This window comes from Peromyscus californicus, unplaced genomic scaffold (genome assembly GCF_007827085.1).
Source record: "Peromyscus californicus insignis strain IS unplaced genomic scaffold, ASM782708v3 Scaffold_4__1_contigs__length_199733344, whole genome shotgun sequence".
Classification (NCBI taxonomy): domain Eukaryota; kingdom Metazoa; phylum Chordata; class Mammalia; order Rodentia; family Cricetidae; genus Peromyscus; species Peromyscus californicus.
In genome coordinates this window covers 120,590,963-120,615,302 of record NW_026294562.1, presented here as the reverse complement: position 1 = coordinate 120,615,302, position 24,340 = coordinate 120,590,963, and the positions used below count along the sequence as shown (strand labels likewise).

General features: G+C 50.9%; 1 protein-coding gene across 1 annotated transcript in view; it reads left to right on the top strand.

Annotated features, from left to right (window-relative positions):
- The window catches only part of Slc28a1 (solute carrier family 28 member 1), a 48,662-nt gene that overhangs the window by 5,135 nt on the left and 19,187 nt on the right, over positions 1-24,340 (top strand). Inside the window, exons 4-9 of the mRNA XM_052760217.1 lie at positions 1,646-1,829; positions 4,382-4,523; positions 5,708-5,821; positions 7,463-7,540; positions 19,617-19,697; positions 22,232-22,312. Of these exons, the coding sequence (XP_052616177.1) occupies positions 1,646-1,829; positions 4,382-4,523; positions 5,708-5,821; positions 7,463-7,540; positions 19,617-19,697; positions 22,232-22,312 (680 nt within the window). The remainder of the gene's footprint in view (positions 1-1,645; positions 1,830-4,381; positions 4,524-5,707; positions 5,822-7,462; positions 7,541-19,616; positions 19,698-22,231; positions 22,313-24,340) is intronic.

Below are 24,340 nucleotides of genomic sequence, written 5' to 3'. Positions count from 1 at the left end.
GCCATATTCCTTTCCTGAGGCAAATACCCAGACTGGCTCCGTGGCCCACAGGAGAGCCAGGCCAGGGAAGAGGAAACTCTAGGGGTAAACTGTTGTTGGCGAGGCTGGGGGATGGCTTCACCAGTACAGTGCTTGACACACAGCACAGGTCCCCAACATCCACGTGGAAAACTCCATCATGAGTGTCCTCTTAGGTAGGAGATGTATCAGTAGTGTTGTGGGGTGTCCACCAGAGAAGACTGCTGGGACACATCTTTATTAGCCCGCCAGCGACTACCCTGGGTGTTCAGGATCCCAGTGTAGTCCCCAGCCTTTCTCAGAGTGAGCTTTTAAATGCAAAAACCATGTCCTGGGTTGACACACTTCAGTTAACAAGAACAATGAGCCAGAAGCGAAACGACAGAAGCCAAAAAGCAAGGTTAGTACATCCAGAGACTTTCCCAGAACTGTGGACTTTGGTAGATTAGATCTTTGTTTTCGTTTTGGCAGGTGGTGCTGTCTGTGTGCTGAGTGTTATGGCCTGACATCATGGTGTCATTCCATCATGAAGTCAGTTGTGCTAAGGTCTGGGGCCCTGTTACGGTGCAGTTCTTAGTACTATGGACAGGCAGCGTGGCAGGGACTGGATGAGTGCAGGCCCAGGAGACAGAGTGGGCGGGGTTCCTTCTCTTAGTGCAGTGGTGCTCAACCGTCCCAATGCGGCGACCCTTTAATACAGTTCCTCGTGTCACGGTGACCCCCAACCAAACAATTATTTTCATTGCTACTTCATAACTGTCATTTTGCTACTGGCATGAATCATAACATAAATAGCTGATATCCAGGATATTTATGACCCACAGGTTGAGAACCACTGTCTTAAAGATTTCAAAGAGAGGAGGGCAGTCCCGTGCCAAGTAGTTAATGAGTAGTCAATAATATGTGCTTGTAGTCAGGTTGCCTGGGCAGCAGGGGACGGCGGAAGGCAGGGTCACAGCAGGGGGCTTATCAAGTTCCCAGAGTCGAGTAACCTGAGCTTGCTGAACTCTTAGAAGTGAGGATTACAGACCCACAGACCTAGTGGGGTGCCTGCCATTTCTGTGAGAGCAGAGAGAGAAGGAGGCTGTGATAGATGAGTGTGGCCTAAACCTAACCTAACTACCCTCTGCACAAGCAGGCACCCACACACACATAAACACGCACACACACACACACACACACACACATACGCACACAGGAAGGAGGGAAGGAGAAGAGAGAGAGATCATTGATTAACAGCATAGGGTGGAGGCACCATCTGGAGTCATGGAGTCACTGACTCACCCAGCCCGGTCCTCTAGACCTAGCATGGCTCAGGCCAGGTGCTCTGTTGAGGCCCATTATGTCTCTCAGTCTCTGCCATCACTTTATAATGTGCAAAGGCCTTTTTCACACATTTTACCAGGGCCTCGGGCATGCTGGGCAAGCCTCCACCACTGAGCTGTGCCCCCAGTCCCCTAATAACCTTCTGACACAGTAGGGACAAGAGTTTCCACTTCTGGATGAGGAAAGCGAGGAGGAACGGAGTGACTTCCCCGCCCCTAATGCTCCTGGGGAGCGCGAGGCAGAGCCAGGGTTTTGAGCAGCAGTCTTCCCCTGCTGAGCCGGCCAATGCCTCCTCCTGCAGCTTACATTGCCTTCCTGATCACCGCCTGCCTGCTGGACTTCCAGAGGGCCCTAGCGCTGCTGGTCATCACCTGTGTGGTTCTCTTCTTCCTGACCTACGGTCTGCTGAAGAGGCTTCTGGGGCCCAGGCTGAGGAGGTGTGGGAAGTTTCAAGGCCATTCTCGCCTGAGCCTCTGGCTGAAAAGGTGAGTGAGCCCTCAGCCTCTGGCCTCCTAGAGGAATGCGTCCCACTCTGCCTGCCCCCTGGAGCCCTGGGCAGAGGTGCTTGTTGGCTTCAAAAAGCATCGGCCAGCTCTGGCATTTTACCAGTTTTGGGGATGCAAAGGTCACTGAGGGCTAAAGCCAGGCTGGTGAGTTTTCTCTATTCAAGAGCCTGGCCACTAAGCACAGAGGCCTTTCCATGATGTCTTATTAGGTGGATCACCTGGGGCTAGCTTATCAGCCAGCTGCAGAGGTCACAGATGCCTGGGGACATCCCTGGAGCCCAGTTCAACAGGCTAGGTTGGGCCATGTGCCAACACTTTAAATTAGCCCCCAGGGGGTTCTGATATAATTAGCCATGTCTCTGAATAATAGTTTGGTGTTTAATCCCTGGAGTCCATGGTGGAAAGAGAGCACTAACTCCCAAAAGTTGTCCTTTGACTTACACACACACACACACACACACACACACACACACACACTAGTAATAAATAATTCTTTATAAAACATTATTTTAATAGTCCTAGAGCTTAAGAAATGGCTCGGTGGTTAAAAACATTACCATTCTTGCGGAGGACTCTTGTTTAGTTCCCAGCACCCACACTGGATGGTTTACAACAGCCTGTAACTCCAGCTCCAGGGGATCCACTACTCCGGCCTCAGCAGACACCTATATACTCATATGCACATACCCACCTCCCCCACATATATACACAATTAAAAATAAAACAAATCTTTAAAAATTATGTTTTGGAAACCACAGAGACACCAGCAAGAGGAGAGGGAAGTTAGGAAAAAGAGTAGCAGATCCCCTGCCACTCTTTTCTGTGACTATGACTAAAAACTACAGACAGAGATATTTATAAAGAAGAAAGGTTTACCTTTGGCTCATAGTTCCAGAGTCTGAGAATTCCAAGAGGTTGGCATTGGCATTTGTTTGACCTTGTGCTTCAGCTCACTGCAGCAGAAGGGTAAGCAAGAGCCCGTGGGAGAGCAGAAACAGCATGGGCCACCTTGATTTATACTACCTGCCTGCTACCCACAGTAACTAATCCAGACCCGTGGAGTGACAATTCACTCATGTCCCCTACGATTAGCCTGTTTCTGCAGGAGAGGACCTGATTATTTCTCAAAGGACTCTCCTTCCAGCACAGTGACAGTTAATTTCACCACGAAAAGCCAGACACAGACACGGTGGTAAGCACCTATAATCCCAGCACTTGAGCTGGGAGCAGGGGGATGGCAAGTTTGAGGCCAGCTTAGTCTATACGAGACTCTGTCTCAAAACAAAACAAATCCAACATGAGTTTTGATGAGAAAAACCACACCCAAACCATAGCATCCCTGCCTGACCCACCCCAAACCCCGTGCTTCTCACACACATGATGTGGCTTCCTGCCTCAACCATCCAGAGTCTTTACTTGGTCAGACATGGGCTGGAGAGGCCAGAGTCCAAAGTCTCATCTGAGGGTCAGGGCAAACTCCTCTTAGCCGTGAGCCTATACATCAAAACAGGTGTTTACTTTCTAAATATAGCAGATGAGAGGACACACAGTCCAAAAAGGTGAGCTGGACAGGAAGACGGGGCAACAGGACCCAAGCAAGTTTAAAGTCCAAGAAGGCGAGACCCTAATTTTTTATTTCATTTTATTTAATTTATTTATTTTTGTTTTTTTGAGACAGGGTTTCTCTGTGTAGTTTTGGTGCCTGTCCTGGATCTCACTCTGTAGCCCAGGCTGGCCTCAAACTCACAGAGACCCACCTGGCTCTGTCTCCTGAGTGCTGGGATTAAAGATGTGCGCCACCACTGCCTGGCAAGACCTTAATTTAAAAAAAAAAAAATCTATCTTGTTATATATGTTATTGTATGCACGCTCATGATTGTTGTGGGTGGGCGTGGATGTATGTGGAGGTCAGAAGACAACTTTTGGGAGTCGGTTTTCTCTTTCCACCATGGGGGTTGAATTCAGGTCATCAGGATGGTGTGGCAAGCGATTTTATCCACTGAACCATCTTGCCAGCTCAAGACCACAGGCCTCTACACCCACATTCCCTAGACTGCTCCCAGCATTCTTCACAGTCTACTGGAAGAAGTCAGGCCCTATAGTGGACCACTGGAATTCAGCCAAAGATTGTTATTTGTGCCTTCTACGGTGATGGCATATTAAACTGGAAATCAAACAGTGGCCCAGAGAGAAAGCTCCAGAGAGCTACAGTGTTTCTCTGGCACATCCAGCTGAGTTCTGATTAGTGAATGCCTCTGATGAAACTATCTCAAAGACCCACCCAAAAGGATGGGAGGCTATTGGGTCTGGAATTGCCAGAGCCAAGGAGAGGGTCTGTTTCCAACCATCAGAATAAAGAACCTGTAACCCACAGGGCATTGTCTAGAGTACTAGGAAGAGTCACTCTTTCCCTGGGTCCCTAAGGGTGCGTGCGTGCGTGCGTGTGTGTGTGTGTGTGTGTGTGTGTGTGTGTGCGCGTGTGTGTCAGATGCTAAGGCTGATGGCTTCTTATCTCTCTCTCTCTCCTGTAGAGGTCTAGCCCTTGCTGCTGCCCTAGGCCTGATCTTGTGGCTATCTCTGGACACCTCCCAGCGGCCTGAACAGCTGGTGTCCTTTGCGGGGATCTGTGTGTTCCTTGCCCTTCTCTTCGCTGGCTCCAAGCATCACCGTGCTGTGAGTGTTCAGCTGGCTACCTAGGCTGGAAGCCAGTGGATGCTCTCTGCAGGCTGGGGGGAGATGGATGCTCCTGTTGGGAGAACACCTGAGGCTCAGCTGGGGAAGAGCAATGTGCACTGGGACAAGTTCCCTGTGCAGCTGTTGAGGGACATATTGGGCCTGGAGACCCTAAGTGGAAAGATATCTAAGAAGTCCTAGAGTTCCCCAGGGAACAGGGGGCTTTCTGGGGAGGACTGCTGATATCTCTCCAAACTTACAGACCACTGGGGTTGTTTATTTCCTTAGTGATATGTTCCTTAGGTCTGTGGGCTCAGGAACCACCCCAGAAAATAGGGGACCTGAGAGCTTCTGGTTCTGTGGGAGAATCCCAGAGTATCCTGAAATCATTAGCTTACAATAGTGATTCCTGAGGTCTGCTTCCCAGACCAGGGGCTGCAACATCTCCTTGGAACATATTAGAAATGCTAAATCTTAGGCCTGATTCACCTATTGAGCTGGAAACTCTGGAGTGAGGCTGGCCCTCCAGCACAAAGTGTCCTGCTCACGAGGGAAGTCCCTGCTGTTCTGGGTGGGTGGGCTCTTCTCTCACTGTCTCCATAGCTAAGCAACCATGCCCCAGAATCAGGACCCCCGTGCGCTTCAGAGCATGGCTGCACACGTGTCTGAGGGCGGTTTCAAGGAGTCGTTCTGTGCTGAGTGGGAAAAGCAGCCCTAGGGCCTGGGCTCTCCTCTGTCACATGGGCCATCCATAGACTTGAGGTCAGGGGGCTGAGAGCCCATGGAGGATAGATGGTGAGGGTCGAGGCAGACAGGAGTCATACAGTGAGCTGGACAGGAGCTGGGCCTGGGCAGGCTCATGTCTGTATCCTAAGGCCATCATGGTCTGAGAACCGAATGCTATGTCATGCTCGAGACCAGGCAAATGGCACAACAGTCTGTAGAATACTGTATTGCCCCGAATCACCGATGCCAAGAGCCTGGCCTAGTCTGAATCCGTGTGACTGTCAGCAGCAGGTCCAGTGCTAGGCTAGACCCAGGCAACTGCATGCAGGACAAAGCTTGTGGTGTCCTCCCCCCTCCCCTCTCCCCCCACCCCTCCCCTCCCACTCCCATCCCACTCCCATGGACCTGTGAATCCCCCAAGCATCTGAGCTCACTAGGACCTTTCTGTTGGCTGGCAGGTGTCATGGCGGACTGTGTCCTGGGGCCTTGGGCTGCAGTTTGTGCTGGGTCTCTTTGTCATCAGAACAGAACCAGGATTTGTTGCATTCCAGTGGCTCGGTGATCAGATCCAGGTGTGTATGTTGGACCCTGCTTCCGAAGAGTTGGGGAGAGGCCACTTGATTTAGGGGAAGATAAGTGTGGAGGTCGTAGAGATGGTTTGGGACCAGCAAAACTAGGGCCCCATAGCTGGGGTAAGGATGGAGTGGGGGTGGGGGGTGGGGGCTGGGGGATGGGGGCTGGGGGGTTGGGGGTGGGGTAGGGCTGACCAGGAGCTCGCAGGAGCCACCAGCGAGGAACCCAGCCATTCTCATCCTTTTAGAGGCTGGGTCTGGTGTGAATGGATTCCCAGATGGTGAGGTTCTCAGCTTGTGCAGATGCCAGGTCATGTGACCTGCAGTGCTTTTCAGTGGCTTAGGATGTATATGAGTTCAAATTGCTAACAACAAAAATCGCCCACTTGGCACTTGGATTTAGAAAGAAGGTTTATTGAAGTCATACTTGGTTTTGTTTTCTTTTTTCAGCTGCCTTTTTTTTTTCTTTCTTTTTCCTTTTTAGACAGGGTCTCATTATGTAGTCTTTGATGGTCTGGATCTCAGTCTATAAACCAGGCTGGCTTCAAATTCACAAAGATCTGCCTACCTCTGCCTCCCAAGTGCTGGGATTAAAAGCATGTGCCGCCATGCCTGGCTGATATCATCTGGGTTTTCCTATTCTGAGTCGTTGCATGTAAAAACTCTTGGAGCTGGCCTGGCTTAGCTTGTGTGTGTGTGTGTGTGTGTGTGTGTGTGTGTGTGTGTGTGTGTCTTCACGGTGTATAGCTATAAGTGTACATGCATGTAAAGGTTGGAAGGCAGTCTTAGGTATTGTTCTGCAGGCAACATCTCTGTCTTTGGAGGCAGGGTCTCCCACTGGTCTGGAGCCTGCCAAGTAGGATGGCTGTCCAGAGATCCTGAGGGTCCCTGTGTCTACTTCCCCAGCACTGGGGTTCTAAGCGCCCGCTCCCACACCTGGTTTTTTAAAACTATGGATTCTGGGGATCCACACTTAGGTCCTTGTTCCACTGAGGCCAGCACTGTTCCAACTGAGCTATCCCCTCAAACTTCAGGGCTGCTTGCTTGCTTATTTTACTTTTTGAGACAGTTTCATTGTATAGCCCAGGCTGGCCTTGAACACCTGGCAATCCCCCTGCCTCTGTTTCCCAAGTGAGATTACAGGCACGAACTAGCTCTTGAAGTTATATATCTGTTTTGTTTTGACAGTGTCTCCTGTAGTCAGGTTAATGTCAAACTCACCATGATAAACTATATGTAACAGTTTACAGCTTTGACTCTTTTTTTTTTTTTTTTTTTGGCTTTTCGAGACAGGGTTTCTCTGTGTAGCTTTGCGCCTTTCCTGGAACTCACTCTGTAGCCCAGGCTGGCCTCGAACTCACAAAGATCCACCTGCCTCTGCCTCCCGAGTGCTGGGATTAAAGGCGTACGCCACCACCGCCCGGCCAGCTTTGACTCTTGTAGGTCTTATTAAATAACACAGCTGTTGGAGGCTGCACACAGGGACCGTGTCCCCGAGCTGGTACATCTTGAGGCAGGAAGGCCTGTGGCTACGGCGCCCTTCTTTCATCGGGGCTGGACCTACTCACTCCAGCCCGGCCTTCTGGCCGTGGTTGCCCCTCCTCTCCTCAGAGTCTCACTCTGTCTTTGTGTCTCCTCTAGGTCTTCCTGAGCTACACCGTGGCCGGCTCCAGCTTTGTCTTCGGGGAGGCTCTGGTCAAGGATGTCTTTGCCTTTCAGGTTAGTTGCGTCTTGCTCCAGCAGGGGTCGGGCAGCTGAGCTCAGGTCCCAGCCGTGGGAGCCAGCTGAGCTGAGGGGAGTTGAGCTCAGGTCGATGAGGGTTCCAGTGGGCACAGCTGGTCCCTAGGATGCTAATGAAGCCAGAGCTCAGGGTGGGGAAGAACCCAGCCACCTGTTTGATGATCTTTGTGCTACATTTTGTTGAATGTGGGCAAGTCTGCTATTTCTGCATTATTTTTCTTAAACGCTAATCACAGAACTGCCAGAAGGCTGAGGGCAAGAAGTGGGGACTGAGAGGCAGCTCCCAACTTGCTGCAGGGACACTGGTTCCATAAGTGCAGTTTCCTGTGAGACCCCTCCTTCACCACCCTTCACAGCCAGCCTCCTCCTCAGAGGCCTCTGGGTTCTTATTCCAGTCATAGGCTGCAGCTCCCTCCCTCTCTCCTCCCTCTTCCTCCCCTCTCTTCCTCTCTCTCCTCTCTCTCTTCTGCTCTCTCAACACGGTGTTGTACATCTACAGTCATGCAAAATACTACAGAGAAATTAAGATTAAAGTTACCCTTCTGTTTTAAAAACTCCATTGTCTCGGCCGGTCGGTGGTGGCGCACGCCTTTAATCCCAGCACTCGGGAGGCAGAGCCAGGCGGATCTCTGTGAGTTCGAGGCCAGCCTGGTCTACAGAGAGAGATCCAGGACAGGCACCAAAAACTACACAGAGAAACCTTGTCTCCAAAAAACAAAAAACAAACAAACAAAAACTCCATTGTCTCATGGCAGAGCCCAGACTTAGTTCAAAACAGAGCAGCTCATGCTGGAGACACTGCTGATGTGCCCCCTCCCCCCTCCCCACCCGCTGTTCTGGATGGAGTTGTGATTATATTTCTTTTCTCTCCGGTAACCTGGCCAAGCCTCTGAAATGCCTTGGTTAGTGAGTACTTGAGCACAGTCCCCCTTTAGTATAGTCTGCTTTACAGCCAAACTGTCTAGAGACCCTGAAGCTCACTCCAGACTTACACGGCATTTCCAAAAGCCGGGCAGAGTGAGTGACAGGCTGGCCCCAGTTTTCTGCCTCTGATGCCATAGTAACAAGGAGATGAATCACTGTTGCCTGTCTAGACCACTAAACCCATGGAGCGGTTGCACAGACCATGTTGGTAGGTTCTGAAGTTTCTGCCTTTAATTCTAACTTTGGTCGCTGTTCCCAGAGCCTCTCTGCTCCGCTGGGGATGTTGGACCCAGAGCGCGTCTAGCCTCGACTATAGACTTGTGGGGTCGTGTAGAGCCAAAGGAAGTCAAGGCCTTTCTTCTGGGCCTGAACCCTGACCTCTGACCAGCTTTCCTTGGAGCTCAGTGTCTGCTGTGCCAGTGACCCTTTGAGGAAGATCCAGCCTGTCCAAAGAGTTTGAATGATGCCAGTGTCACCAGGAAAGCGAGGGTCCCAGGTCCCTAGAGACTGCCTGACCCCGGACAGGTTTGCCCCGGAGATCCGTTATGTGAGATATTGGGAAGGGCAGCCTTGGCCATCCGCAAGCTCCCCTGAATACCGTTCCCACAGGGTGTGAGGACTGTTCTCCTCACATCTGCATAAACAAGTAGGGGCACCCAAAGTTCCGGGGGGAAAGAGGTGAAGATCCGCTGCAGGTCACTTCTCAAAGGCATCTCACGGTAGAGCCCTGACAGCTTCTCAGCTTCAAAGAACACGTGCTGGCCTTACCTCCAGTGTGCGGGCTTCCGGTGCCCAAGGCAGATGCAGAGCCTGTAGGAGAGAACTTGTCACTAGGGACGCTGAGTGAGACGCCCGGAAGATGTAGAAGCGCTCCAGGACACAGAGGATTGAGAGGTCCTGGAGCTGGAAGCAGGAAGAGGAAATAATGTGGGTAAAGGCTTGAGGGGAAGCTGGGGGGAAGCTGAGAGGAAGCTGGGGGGAAGCTGGGAGGAAGCTGAGAGGAAGCGGGGGGAAGCTGGGGGGGAAACTGAGGGGGAAGCTGGGGGGAAGCTGGGAGGAAGCTGGGGGGAAGCTGGGGGGAAGCTGAGAGGAAGCTGGGGGGAAGCTAGGAGGAAGCACAGGACCAACCTCAGTTTGAGGCATGCAAACGTCTGGAAGGAGATCGTCTGTGAGTTCAGTGGGACTCTGGCTTGAAGGGTCTTAATGCCAAGATGAGGAGGCATCTGGGATCTTCTGTTGAGACAGCCTGGATGCAGTCCAAACTGGACTCAAACTTGTGATCCTCCTGAGTTCTGGGGTTACAGGCATGTGCCACCACGTGTGCCCGGCATCTGGGTTTTCTCCACGAGTTGAGAAACCACTGAAGAGTTTTGAGCAATCCCGACTCCATCAATGGTTGGTTAACATGTCAACGGCGGATAGGCAGGATGCTGGTGTGTGTGTGCTGGGAAGAGGCCCAGCAAAGAAAATGTGTTATAGCCTAGGATTGCCAGGGTAGGGACAACAGAAAGCTGTGTGTCATTTATCCCTCAATTCCACGTTGCTGTTCCAAGAGTATTTACCATTTGAGGACAAGGCTTCATCTTACTTTGCATCCTCTATTCAGCCTTAAGCCTCACAAAGCCATGCCCAGGGACTCTGCTGTTTGCTGAATGAGTGAAGTAAACAAGTGATGAATCTGGAATGGTCCTGGGAAGTCCCTCTGTGCTCGCTAGGAATCCATGTCCCAGTGACTATATGGCTCTGGAGTCACTTCCCTGTGGTCTAACACAAGGGCTGAACTACCTTTGTTTGTTTGTTTTTCAAGACAGGGTTTCTCTGTGTAGCCCTGGCTATCCTGGAACTCTCTCTATAGACCAGACTGGCTTCAAACTCACAGAGATCTGCCTGCCTCTGCCTCCTGAGTGCTGGGATAGGGTCTAATGTAGCCCAGGTTGGCCTTGACCTCATCACAGAGCTGAGTATGAATTTAAATTCATAATCCTTCTCTTGTCCCTGTGAAGTGCTGGGATCACAGGCATGCGATACCATGCCAGATTCAAGGGCCCTCCTCTCTAGCTCCTGCAGCAAGGCCCGAGGCTTCTTATCCTCAAGGGCCGACCGCACTCTGAAGCAATTCAGGGTTATTACAGACCACTTTGTCCCACTCAATGCCGGATGTTCTAGTGGAAGAGAAAAGAAAAGCTTGGGGGTTGGGGCAAGGGGAGAAAGTCCTAAAAACTGCTACAACTTACAGAGAGAAGATGTGGCCAGACTATTTAATTTCAGTCTCACACTAACGCTTCAGAGAAAATACGATTATCCCCTTTGTAGATGAGGGGCCTGAGGCTCAGAGTGGCTGTCGCTTGTGCCAAATCCCAGGCCCGTGAGTTCAGAAGGGAGCCTCAGCCCAATGTTCTTGCTTTTTAGTTTCTGTGCCCTGACATTAGAGCCCTTTTCTTTTATTTGTTTTTTTAAAATTTTTATTAAGAGATTTTCTATTCATTTTACATACCAACCACAGATTCCCCTCTCCTCCCTCCTCCCGCCCCCCAGCCTCCTCCCCAACCCACCCCCTCATTCCCACCTCCTCCAAGGCAAGGTCTCCCATGGGGAGTCAGCAGAGCCTGGTACATTCAGTTGAGGCAGGTCCAAGCCCCTCCCCCCTGCACCATGTCTGCACAAGGTGTCCCACCCTAGGCACTGGGCTCCAAAGAGCCGGCTCATGCACCAGGGACAGATCCCGATCCCACTGCCTGGGGGCCCCCTAAACAGTTCAAGCTAAACAACTGTCTCGCCTATCCAGAGGGCCTAGGCCAGTCCCATGGGGTTAGAGCCCTTTCCTTAGGTGGAAGGGAATCTGGGTCTCAGGACATCTGTTCTCCTCCTGGCTTTTAAGAGAGAGCATTCACAAAAAAAAAAAAAAAAAAAAAAAAAAAGCCGGGCAGTGGTGGCACACGCCTTTAATCCCAGCACTCGGGAGGCAGAGGCAGGCGGATCTCTGTGAGTTTGAGGCCAGCCTGGACTACAGAGTGAGTCCCAGGAAAGGCGCAAAACTACACAGAGAAAGCCTGTCTCGAAAAACCAAAAAAAAAAAAAAAAAAAAAAAAAGAAAAGAAGAGAGAGCATTCTTCCCCCCCATTTATTTATTTATTTATTTATTTATTTATTTATTTATCTATCTATCTATCTATTATCAGCTTGATACAGTACAAATTCTTATCCTAATAGTGAAATGTTTCACTGAGGCTTGCCCAGTGATTGAGTAAAACCAAAACTTATTAGAAGCCACAGTCATCCTAGGGTCCCCCCTGCTATGTAGCCTCCCTGGTTCTGTGGGTTGCAGTCTGATTGTTCTTTGCTTTATAAAGAGATAGCATTCTTTGGGGTTGCTGGTTGAGCGGGGCAAAACCACTGGCACCTAGCTTCCGGGGGAGGAGGGGGGAGGGCTGCTTCTTGGCTCATGAACTAGAAGGCAGGTGGAGCAGGCAGAGGCCAGAATCAGGCCTCAGAACAGCTGCGATCTCACAGGCTCTCTTAGCCTTCAGGGTCAGCCTCACCCCTCACACCGTGTTTACCCCATCAACACCAGATGTTCGGTCTTCCAGCTGCCAGCTGGACAGGTCCTGCGGCAGGGTTCTGATGGGGCTGCATTAGATAATATGACCATGCTTGAACCAGTTACCCTGCATCCAGCCACTGGAGCAGCTGAGCTCTTGTGTTCTGAAGCTGGGGCTGTGGGGCTAAAGCACTGATTGAATGGGAGCAACCCTTAGAAATGCATCCTCTAGCCGGGCAGTGGTGGTGCACACCTTTGATCCCAGCACTCGAGAGGCTGAGGCAGGCGGATTTCTGAGTTCAAGGCTAGTCTGGTCTAGGGAGTGAGTTCCAGGACAGCCAGGGCTGCATAGAGAAACCTTGTCTCAAAACACAAAACCAAAAGAGAAAAGTATCCTTTGGAGTATCTCCCAGGAGAGGCGGGCACTGGTAACCAAGGTAACCGGCTCTCTCCCTGGAGGACCTGTGATGGTTTATAGTGTTCCGAGCTTGTGTTAGGGGTCTAGTACAGGATAAGAGCAGTGAAGACAGATGGCATCCCTGCCTGGGAAAAGCAGCGATGGGCATGGAGTCTCTGGCTGGTTTTCCTCCATAGTGTCTCACAGCTAACCTGGGGCTCTATCTGGGAGTCTGGGCTGTACTTCCTGATCAGTGAGTACTTAACTCTTTTGTTAATGAGTTGTATATGCAGAAAGGCAAACTTTAGGCTTTAGGGCACAGAAAAGATTCCTGTCTATGATGGGGAAGTACAGGGACTTCAGGTCCTGCTGGACCCAGGTGCTCGGGGATCTATCTGCCTTGGTCCCGACTTGCCTCCGTCCTGGTTCCGATGTCCAGTTTTAGCTATGAGGAGGCTGTCTTGAGGTGGTGGCAAATATTTACCAGGCTGGTATCCAACAAGCTTTAGCAACATTAGAAAGGAGGAAGAGGGGAGGTGGAAGAAGGGAGGGAGAGAAGGAGAGAGAGAGAGAGACAGACATGAGGCACAGGCAGGACACACCCCTGACCTCCCTTGTCACACCAGGAGCCCACAGGCCGAGAGTGAAGGCCGTTGTCGATGAACAGCAAAACCTCCTCAACTAAAGAAGGAAGGGGCTCCAGGCCAGCCAAGCGGCAGCCGGTGCGCGAAGGCTCCCCTAGCCAGACTGTCAGTGTCCCTGGGATGGCTCTGTGTCCTCCCCTCTCTGGTGGAGGCTGTGCCGTCCACTCTGGAAGAACACGCACACATCTCCCCCGTGTCTCTCCTCCAATCACCCTTTAGAACTACTGAACCTCAACTGTCAGAGCTAGGCAGGAGCTCCGTGGCCTTTGACCTCCCCTTTGACTTACAGAGGGTCTAGCCAAGCTCTGGGCCATAATCACCCAGGGAAGCAGGGTTGTCCGGGGCTAGACCTGTCACTGTACTTCCAGTAACAAGAGTCAGCCCCCTTCCTCACACTCTGAGGTGATACCAGTAATGGTGTGTTTTTCTTGTAAACCCAGGAGCACCCTTAGTAACACTGGAGATGCGCTCATGCTAACAAAATACTTGAGGACTCGATATTCAGTTAGGGGAAGGAGAAACACATGGCTCATCACTGACCAGCCTCAGCAGTTTGTGGTCCAATCTTAAAAATTTCCTGGACCCTGGGAGATCAGTCCTACACATAAATTCCTCATTAGTGTGTTAGCCAATGGCAACCTTAGAAAGGCCAAGACACAGGACACGGATGGACACACACACACACACACCTCCCTCCCTTTCAACATTGAGACTTGCCCTCAAGGTAGAGTTAGGTATTGAACTCTTCCTGTGAAGAATCTCCCAAATCTAGTCTAAGTTTTTGGCCAGTGTCCACTTCAGAGAAGCCTTCCCTGAGCGCCTGCAGATTTTTAGAAGCCAGGCTGTCTCCTGCTGGGACCTAGTCCAAATGATCTTTTCTCCAGGAAGTAGAATCACCCTGGGACTTCTTCAGCCTGCAGCTTCTCCTGGGCCCAGAGTTCTGCACAGTCCACATGGTGTCCCCGTCCAGGCTGTGTCTGCCTGATTAGTCACCCTCCCACCCCTGCCCCCACCCCTGCTCCCACCCCTGCTTGGCTCCATCTCCCTTCTAGTAACTTTCCACCCAATCCCCCTGTGCCCCCCTCCTCACATCCCCAGTTCCTGCTTTCTCGCTGGGTCTGGCTGACCCAAGATCACACTCCCTCTGCCTTTCACAATGGATGGCTCCAGCCTCTGGCACAGGCCCCACCTACTCAGCTAAGAACTGTTCTTCAACTGCTCCCCCTCAGGAGCCCCTAAGGTGAAAGAGACTTTTTATCTCCCCAGAGTTTGAGGGTATCTGCCTGAGGCCGACTCTAATCCCCTCAGGTAAACAGTACTATTTTCAGAGAAGGGGTGGGAAGAGAGCCGGGACTGAGTGGGAAGGGTTGAGAGGAAGGACATGGGATGGCTGAGGAAAGACAGCCAGTTTGAACAGGTTTGATTTCCAGGCAGGATGAAGTTTGTTCCAAGGGTGTGGTACAGTGGAGACTCTGGAGCAATGGTCCTCAGAGTACGGGATGCTATGACTAAAAACTATAGCGTGCTGGCTCACAAACAATAATTCATTCCTGAATGTTCCAGAGGCCGGGGAGGTGAACAGAGCCCCCCCATGGTCACATTCTGATGAGGAATCTCTTTTCCTGCTCATAGTTGTCACATGGTGGAAGACAGGGGAGTGCTCTAGGGCCCTCTTGCATAAGGGGAGCTGACTTCATTCATGAGGGCTACACTCGTGACCCAATCACCTCCTTGGCCCTTCTAATCCTGTCTCCCCAGCTTTGGTTTTATCGTGTGAATCTGGGAGACTCAGCCTATTGCAGGGACACAGAGGAGCCAACTTTCCCCAGGGCAAATGCCTCAGCCCTGCAGGACTTTGGCAACCTTCCTGGCAGCTAGGAGGTTTCTGCCCATCCTCCATTGTGTGACCTTGGACAGGCAGCCCACACCTCAGAGCCTCGGTGTAGACATTGGTCAGGTGGAGATGATCACCAACATCTCAATTGCTCTGAGGGTCAATGAGCCACCATATATCAATGGATAGCTGGCTCATGGTAGAACTTCCCACCAGGACTGAGTAGGAGCTGATAGTACTTCCCTCATCCTTCCTCAGTACCATTGCCCAATGTCTGCCATCCTAGGCACTGTCGGTCCAAAGGTGGTTTTGTGAGATCATCCTGGCCACAGGGACATTATTACATATCCTACCTTAGAAAACTGGAGCCTACCCGCCCTCCCCCTTCCCTCCCCTCCTTTCCCCTCCCCTCCCCTCCCCTTAGTGCTTTTCTTCTATTATTTCTGGTGCGGGGGTTCCTTGGCCTCCAAGCAGGGCCTCAAACGCTAGGAAATGCTTCACCACTAAGCTACCCAACGGCCACCCCCTCTTCTCTCCCATTTCCCTCCCTCCACCATTCACCGCGTCACCCCAAACGCAGCTTCCCTGTCACCAACAGCCCCCATCTGCAGTTAGAACACGCCTTCTGACACCCACTCTGCCAATCCTGGATGTATTTTCCTGGCTTGAGCCTGGGGCTGTAGCCAGCCGGTTGCCCTGGAGCCCCTCACATGATCAATCACACCAGCTGACTAGACAGTACGCAGCTCTGGCTTCTGGGAGAGCAGAATGATGTCACCACCCTGGGCTGTGGATAGTTCCAGCTCCATGCATGGGTAAGGAGGAGTTATAGGGCAGGAATAGGGTTTCTGAAGCCAGTACCTAAGGTACCTGTTGTGTGACAACCCAGCAGCAGGCATGCCCCAGTGGTAGGGGTGGAATGGAACAAGTCCAGGGAAGGCCAGGGATGTTGGTTGGGGGAGGGGAGAGGAACCTTCAGCCAGACCCCTCTCTCATCCCCAGTCGGGCTGTGGGAGCAGATCTTTGCTGCCACCTATGACTGGTCTGCTTGTTTGGAGAGAGTGTGCAAGACTCTCCCTTTTCAAAACACAAATCACCCGCTCCTGCTCTCCAGCCTTCCCTGCCAGCCTGGCCTCCTGGAAATGCTGCCTGTCCTGGCCATCCCTGGGCCTCTTGTCCCTTCCCAGTGTTGCGTGGCTTCTGGTCTTGTGTCCACACCCTCTCTGACACGGCTCACACAGTTCCACAGTCTGTCTCAAGCCGCATCTTGCCAGAGTGCTGGGGCCCCCTCATAGTTGACTGGCCATGCCTGCTTTGGGCCGCTCTAACTCGGGCTGTCCTCAGGCTCCTTCTGGACTCTTTCGTTTCCTCCCACCTTAGCGATGCAGACTCCAGGGTCCTGCTCTGCACACTCGAGCAGTTCTGTGAGTGACATTTGCTCGGTTGCTTCGGCTGACCTCGGCATCCTTTTTCCTTTTAAAGTGACTTTTAATTGATTGAGTGTGTGTGTGTGTGGGGGGGGTGAGGAGTGGTGGTGCATGTGTGTGTGCCACACGTGTATGTGGAAGTCAGAGGGCAACTGGTGACAGTCCTCTCCTGCCCTGTGACTCTCAAGGGTAGATCTCAGATCATCGATGGCAAGCCTTTGCCTGCTCAGCCATCTTGAAGGATCAAGTCCCAAATCCAGTCCTGTAGCAGGCTTTTTCTTTTGGGCCACCCACCAGCTCCCAAATCATGACATGGAGACTTATTAGTTGTGAATGCTCAGCCTAGCTTAGGCTCGTTTCTAGCTAGCTCTTTTCACTTAACCTCTCTCTGTCTGTGTTTTGCCTCGGGGCTTTTTACCTTTTCTCTCTGTATGTCCCGCTTTCCTGCTGGCTCTCTGGCTGGCGGGCAGCTGCCTGGCTTCCAGCCCCAGGCATCTCCCTCTCTTTCTCCTCTCTTCTTCCTCTTGTTCTTCTTTCTGGAGTCTTCCTCCTATTTATCCTTTCTGCCCACCGGCCCTGCCTGTCCCTCTCCTGCCTCGCTATTGGACCAAGAGCTCTTTATTGGACCAATCAGGTGCCTTAGGCAGGCAAGGTGAAACAAATGTAACACATCTTTACAGAATTAAACACACATCCTTACATCGTTAAACAAATGCAGCATAAACAAATGCAACACACCTTTCCACAGCATAAAGAAATGTAACACATCTTTGCCTCGTTAAAGTACTATTCCACAACACGGTCCCGATCCAGTGTTCCCGCTCAGGCCCTGGATGTTTTTATCCAGTAGAATATTCCACTCGGAGATTCTGTGGACCTCTCAAACCCACCAAGTTCAAAACTAAATTGATGATCCCACGGCTCTCCTCTGCCTTTGTGCCCTCCTTGAAACATGTCTGCCATTAGAGAAAGTTACAGGAACTCGGGCCAGGGACTGAGCGTGTGGCAGAGCTTGCATAAAGCCCTGGGCTGGGTTCTCAGCACCCACAAAATGAAAAGGAAGAAAAAATTATAGGAACAGATGGGAAATTCAGAAATTAAAAGGAGAACAAAATTCCTGATGGCCCTGGCACCCAGGGCAGTAAGTGTTTGTTTGGGAGTAGTGCCTTTTATTATTATTATTTTTCCTTTTTAAAAAGATTTATTCAGTGTGTGTGTGGGGTGGGTGGCTGTGTGAGAGCAGGTGCACACATGCCACAGTACCAGTGTTGAAGTCAGAAAACAATGTGTTGATTCTCCCTTCTACCGTGTGGGTCCCAGGGATGCAGTGCAAGTGGCCAGGCTTGGTGATAGGCACCCTTACCTGCTGAGCCGGCTTGCTGGCTCCTTTCCACGTTTTAATATTCCAGCTTTCCCACTTTTTGTTTTGTTTTGTTTTTTTGAGACAGGGTTTCTCTGTGCAGCCCTGGCTGTCCTGGAACTAGCTCTGTAGACCAGGCTGGCCTCGAACTCAGAGATTTGTCTGCTTCTGCCTCCTGAGTGCTGGGATTAAAGGTGTGCGCCACCACGAAAAGTTTCCCACTTTTTTTTTTTTTTTTTTTTTTGGTTTTTCGAGACAGGGTTTCTCTGTGTAGCTTTGCGCCTTTTCCTGGAACTCACTTGGTAGCCCAGGCTGGCCTCGAACTCACAGAGATCCGCCTGGCTCTGCCTCCCGAGTGCTGGGATTAAAGGCGTGCGCCACCACCGCCCGGCGGTTTCCCACTTTTTAATGAGAGAGAATTACCATATTATTAGCAACTCTGTAGGACTTTTGAACTATTTGAAAAAGAAATACACAGATGAGAAATACTCCAATGAGAAGAAGGACCTAAGAGGCACATGTCCCCCCAGCCCTGGACCTCAGCCACTTACTTTCAGACGTCCATTGTCACTGGTCACTTGCAAACCCTTTGGATGATGTCCCATGTCCACACGAACTTCTTGCTTTTCCCTCATGTACACTTTGTATGCCGATTGTAAGTCTCTCCGTTTTTTTTTTTTTTTTTTTTTTTGGTTTTTCGAGACAGGGTTTCTCTCTGTAGCTTTGTGCCTTTCCTGGAACTCGCTTTGGAGACCAGGCTGGCCTCAAACTCACAGAGATACACCTGCCTCTGCCTCCCTAGTGCTGGGATTAAAGGTGTGTGCCACCACCGCCCGGCTTCCTTTTTTCATGTAATAGCCTGGTTTTGTTTTTTTGAGACAGGGTTTCTCTGTGTAGCCCTGGCTGTCCTGGAACTTGCTTTGAAGACCAAGCTGGCCTTGAACTCACAGTGATCCTCCTGCCCCTACCTCCCAGCATTGGGATTAAAGGCATGTGCCACCACAATCAGCTTGATAGCCTGCCTTGAGAATCCTCTCACAAGTTCCCACAGGGAGCTTTCGCTTACTCTCCTATTCTCTCGTTTTATATTTAGCAGGAGACTTGAGGGAGTGAGAAGGCTTTGGAAAAGGGCATACACTCAAGACGTGTGTGTAAGCTTCTCCAGAGACTCCAAGAGCTTTCTTGTTCTCATTTCCTGACATTTAGTTCACAGTATGTGGCCGTGTTGTGGGCTACTAAATCAGCCCTCTGTCAAAAGACATGCAAGTTCTGCTACCACAAATGAGCTGAAGTTGGGGCTGGGGAGATGGGCTCGGCAGTGAACAGCATGCACTGTTCTTGCAGAAGACTGGAGTTTGGTTCCCAGCACCTGTGCCAGGCATTTCACAACCATCTCCAGCCCCGGGGCATCTGATGCCCTCTTTTGGCTTCTGCAGGCATCTGCTCGCATGTGCGCGTACCATGTCCTTCCATCTATGTATAATTAAAACAATAAAATAAATCTTTAAAAATAAATGAATAAAAGACCTGTAGGGAGAAAGCCCCGGGGTGGGGCTGTGGGCCTGGAAGGGAAGGAATGGATGTGAGGGTCCCGGCATGGCTGAAGAGGAAGCAGGGTGACGGGATGAGATGCTAATGGCAGGGCCAGGATAACTGCTCCAAGTTTGATGGTCCTGAGCAGAAGCAGAAAGCCACAATGAGAAGAGTTTCCTAACTCAGGCCCAGAGTGCAGGGGGCCCAACCAGGCCAGAGCCATAGACCAGAACTGAGCTTATGAAGAAGTAGAAGAGTCCATCGGGGTGCTAGACCTGAGCCTGCTCCTTTACCCTTTATGACAATCCCAAGAAACAGGTGGTAAAGGCAGGGCTCCCCCTGCCCCCAGCCCAGCCCTGGCCCGCACCTCTAACCCGAGATCCTCTGTTTCCCGGCAGGTTTTGCCCATCATTGTTTTCTTCAGCTGTGTTATGTCGGTTCTGTACTATCTGGGCCTCATGCAGTGGGTGATCCTGAAGGTGAGTCCTTAGGCCTGTGCTGGGGTCTTCTGAGTCACCGGCTCTCAGGTTCACGACCTTTAGAATCCTGTCATCCCAGGATGCCCCTGCCTTCAGCGTCCATACTCTCCCAGAATCCCATGACTCAAGGTCTACCTCTCTACCCGAGAATTCCTTACTTTCTGGATCCATACCTTCCCAGAATCCTCTGCTTCCAGGGTCCATACCCTCCCAGAGTCTCTTGTTCCTCAAGGCCATGCCTTCCCAGAATCCTCTGCTCCCACACTTCACATTCTCTCCGAACCTATTGCGAATCAAACATCCCTTCAGAAGGTCTCTCGTCCCAATACTAGGGGAAAAAATGACATCAAAATTCACTGCAGTCTTTATGGGAGGGGGGGTTGGGGGTCTCTGAGGCAACACAAGCTTTAGGAGAAAAATTATACCAAAATGATCCTGAGAGATTATAACATCAGGCCACGTTGGCCAGACTTAGCTAATATAAATGTGCTCACTTAAAAAAGATGATTACATTTATTTCTTTGTTTATTGTGTGTGTGCACACGTACATGTGTGAATGCACACATCTCAGGATGCGCATGTGGAGGTCTGAAGACACATTGCAGGAGTTGGTTTTCTCCTCCTGCCGTGTGAGACCTGGGGCTCAAACTCAGCTTGGTAGGCTTGGCAGCAAGCACCTTTACCTGCTGGGCCATCCTGGCAGCCCAAATGTGCTTAGGTCTGTGAGATCTTCTGTGTAACATCAGGATGTCGGAAATAGCATTGTACAGCACTTGGCAGCATCAGACCTCACAAAAGATGCTGAGGATTTAGCCAGCGGAGCTCCGAATAAATCAGCACCTTTGGATGGCAGCAAGAAGAAAAAGTGACCCATGGTTATGTCAAGAGCATACCCGGCAGAATCCAAGGGAGGGGACTGTCCCTGGATCTGGAGAACGTGCTCAACCATGGCCGTGGACAAACGGTGCTAGAAGCCACAGAGTGCAAGGGCTTGAATCCACAGCCTACATGGCAGGGCTGGAGGGACAGAGAAGGGTAGGCGTGGACAAGAGGAAGAAGGCTATTTCCAAACACTTATGAAGAGAGGCTGAACAAGGGCAGGCTGAGAGGCGGCAGCAGTGCAGAAACATTCCAGGGAGGAACTTTCTAGAACAATGTGTCCCAAACCCTTTCTACTGAACTCTAGACCCTGGCATGCTACCAGATGTTACTTGGAAAAGGAAGTCTCTAGTGAAGTAGCTGAGGGGACTAGGCCAGACATTACGGTGAACAAATTTAATCTTTTTTTTTTTTTTTTTTGAGACACGGTTTTACTGTGTAGCTCTGGCTGTCCCCGAACTTACTATGTAGACAGACCAGGCTGGCCTTGAACTCAGAGAGATCTGCCTGCCTCTGCCTCGTGAGTGCTGCGATTAAAAATGTGTGCCACGAAGCCCAACTAACAGTTTGTTTTCTAATTACTTATCTGGGAGCTGGAGAGATGGCTCAGCAGCTAAGAATATGTACTGTGCTTGCTGAGGCCCTAGTCGGGTTCCCAGTATTCACCTTGGCAGATCACAGCTCCCGGTAACTCCAGCTCCAGGGGATCCAAGGCACAGGCACCCCCACACACATGCACATAAAACAAATCCGTATGTATAACATATTATAGATATAAATGTATTTTGTGTGTATGTATGTATGTATGTATGTATGTATGTATACCACAGACATGTGTAGCAGTCAGAGGACAGCTTGCAGGAGTCGGTTCTCTCTTTCCACTGTGTGGGTCCTGGGGATCAGACTAGGTCATCAGGCCTGGTGGCAAATGCCTTACCCGATGAGCTAGCTGGCTCACCCTCCACCTATTTTCTGAGATAGGATCTCTCACTGAACCTGGAGCTCACTGATTTGGCTAGACTGACTGGCCAGCAATTCCCAGGGATCCCGTCTCCATTTCGCCAGCACTGGGATTACAGGTGCATGCTTTTTACATGGGCGCTAGGAGTCTGTACCCGACAGACTGGGCGGTCATCTCCCCAGTCCCCGATCGCCTCTAATACTACCCCAGTGCTAATTAAAGTTCAACATGAGTTTTGGAGAGGCCATTCAAACCACAGCAGGGCCCTGGGCTGGAAGAAAGACTTCTAAGGTACCTTCACCCCGTAGTGTGGGTTCTAATTGGTCTTAGTAATAAACACCCACAGTCAGATGTCAGGGTGAAAGCTGAAAGATCAGAGAAGCAGAGCAGCCAGCCACTAGAAAGACTGCTTACCTTTAGGAATCCTCAGACTGCAAGGGGGCAACGCTGTTTCCTCCTGCCTTATCACTTCGGCCCAGCCATATCACTTCCTGTTTCCTCCTCCCAAGTGCTGGGATGAAAGGTGTGTGTCACCACTGCCTGGCCTCTAGTGGCTAGCTCCACACTCTGATCTCCAGGCAAGCTTTATTTGTGAGAGCACAAAAAAAATATCACCACATCACCCCTCAACTCTTTCTGAGTCTGGGCTTGCTAAGGTCCACTCATGAGTACTCTTTTATTTCCCCCCCCCCAGATTGCCTGGCTGATGCAGGTCACCATGGGCACCTCAGCCACTGAGACCCTGAGTGTGGCCGGAAACATCTTTGTGAGCCAGGTGGGTATCGCATCTACCCAAAGCAGACTGGAGTCGGGGGCAGGGATCCAATTTAATTCGAGGGAGAGCCATCTGAACCTGTCCCCAGGGTCATCGAAGGCTGCTGCCCAGGCATGCTCGGTTTGGTGGCTGCACGCCCAGCCTGTGTCACGCCAAACCCAGACATGGCCTATTCGGCACCTCTGCCGCTACAGCCTAGGCTGTTGTCATCAGCTTAGAGACTCACAGGCATCAGATGGGGAAACTGAGGCCAGGAAGGTATGAATGGTTTGGCCAAGACCCCCCAGGGATAAGTGAAGACAACATTTAGGTTTTGTTTGTCTGATTCCTACGCAGACTTCTTTCCGCTGTATTATTTATCTCAGTTTTCTTCTGTCTGAAATGTAGTTTTCAGAATAACTATGGCTCTGAAGGCACTGGGCCTCCTGAGTCTCTTCAGGGCTGACCTTCCTGAGAAGGAAACTGTGCAAGCCAGAGAGTCCCTAAGAGATGCCCTTGTCAAGTGGTTTCATATTTCACTGGGTAGTTTAGAAGCTTTTAGAAAATATCAGCCTTTTTTTTTTTTTTTTTTGGTTTTTTGAGACAGGGTTTCTCTGTGTAGCTTTGCGCCTTTTCTGAAACTCACTCTGTAGTCCAGGCTGGCCTCGAACTCACAGAGATCCACCTGCCTCTGCCTCCCAAGTGCTGGGATTAAAGGTGTGTGCCACCACTGCCCGGCCAGCCTATTTTTTGTTATGGTGCAAGCATGCTAATTTTATAGTTTGTATGTTTGGTGTTCTAGACAGATGTGGTTGCAGATAAGTTGTTCCTAAAATAAACCCCCTCTGTCTCTATTTCTCCTCTCTCTGTCTATCCTCTCTCTCTCTGTCTATCTCTGTCTATCCTCTCTCTCTGTCTCTCTCTGTCTCTGTCTCTGTGTCTGTCTCTCTCTTGCTTTCTCTTGGCTTTTGTTTATTTTGTTTTGTTTTTGAGACAGGGTTTCCCTGTGTAGCCTTGGCTATCCTAGAACTCACTCTATAGATCAGGCTGGCCTAGAACTCTAGAGATCCACCTGTCCCTGCCTCTTGAGCGCTGGGAGTAAAGGCCTTCAGCTGCTAATCCTTTTGCTTCTACCTCTTGAGTGTTTGAATTACAGGCATGAACCACCAACCAAATCTCTTTAGGATGTTAAAACTGAGGCCCAAGAAGAGGAGGGCCCCAGAGTACAGAACCCCGACTATTGTGAAAGCTTAAAGACACAGCCTGTTTCTGCTGAGAAAAGAACAGCAGCGGGTGTCACTCTGGCTGCCATAAAGAGCTCCCAATGTATGTTAGTGTGTCTACGTTGTTGGTCCAGTCTCCCTAGAGCCCTGGCTCTTTGCCTCATTTCCGTCAAAGAGGGGACGGAGTAAGAGCATCAAAGGTTTGCTGACACCATTTCAGTCTATAACCATGGCAGGCCTGGCCCACCTACGCAGTCCACACTCCCTCCTCAAGGTTTTACGGTAGCCTCGTGGCTGTAAATGCTTTATATGTGTCCTGATCTGGAGCCCCAAGCCCATCCTTCCTCCCTGAACTCTGGACTGGTGGTCTGACAGTTTCTTACCCCTGTGAGTCAATAATAACTCAGAGATGTCTCAAATTCACCAAACAGGACCTAGAGTCCCTCCCTTGGCACAGCTGCATCTTCTTAAGACTCCCAGGAAGCAATAACATCTCCCATGGGTTATTCAGACAACCCAGAAAGCCATCCCGCCTTCCTCTGCTTCCCTCACTGTGCTCTACCCATGCATCCCACCTGGAACCAAGTCCCTCAGCTCCGCCCCTGCATCCATCCATCCCTGGTCCTGCCCTTCTTCCTTGCTGGGAGCCACGCTGTCAGTCTCCTGGACCACTGCCATCGCTCCCTGCCCTCCCTGCTTCCATCCTCACTCCTACCATCCATCCTTAGACATATGGCTGAGTGACCTGTCAAAAACATGTACGAGGAGCTGGGGGTGTGACTCAGTGGTAGAATGCGTGCTGAACATGGGCAAAACCCTAGAGGTT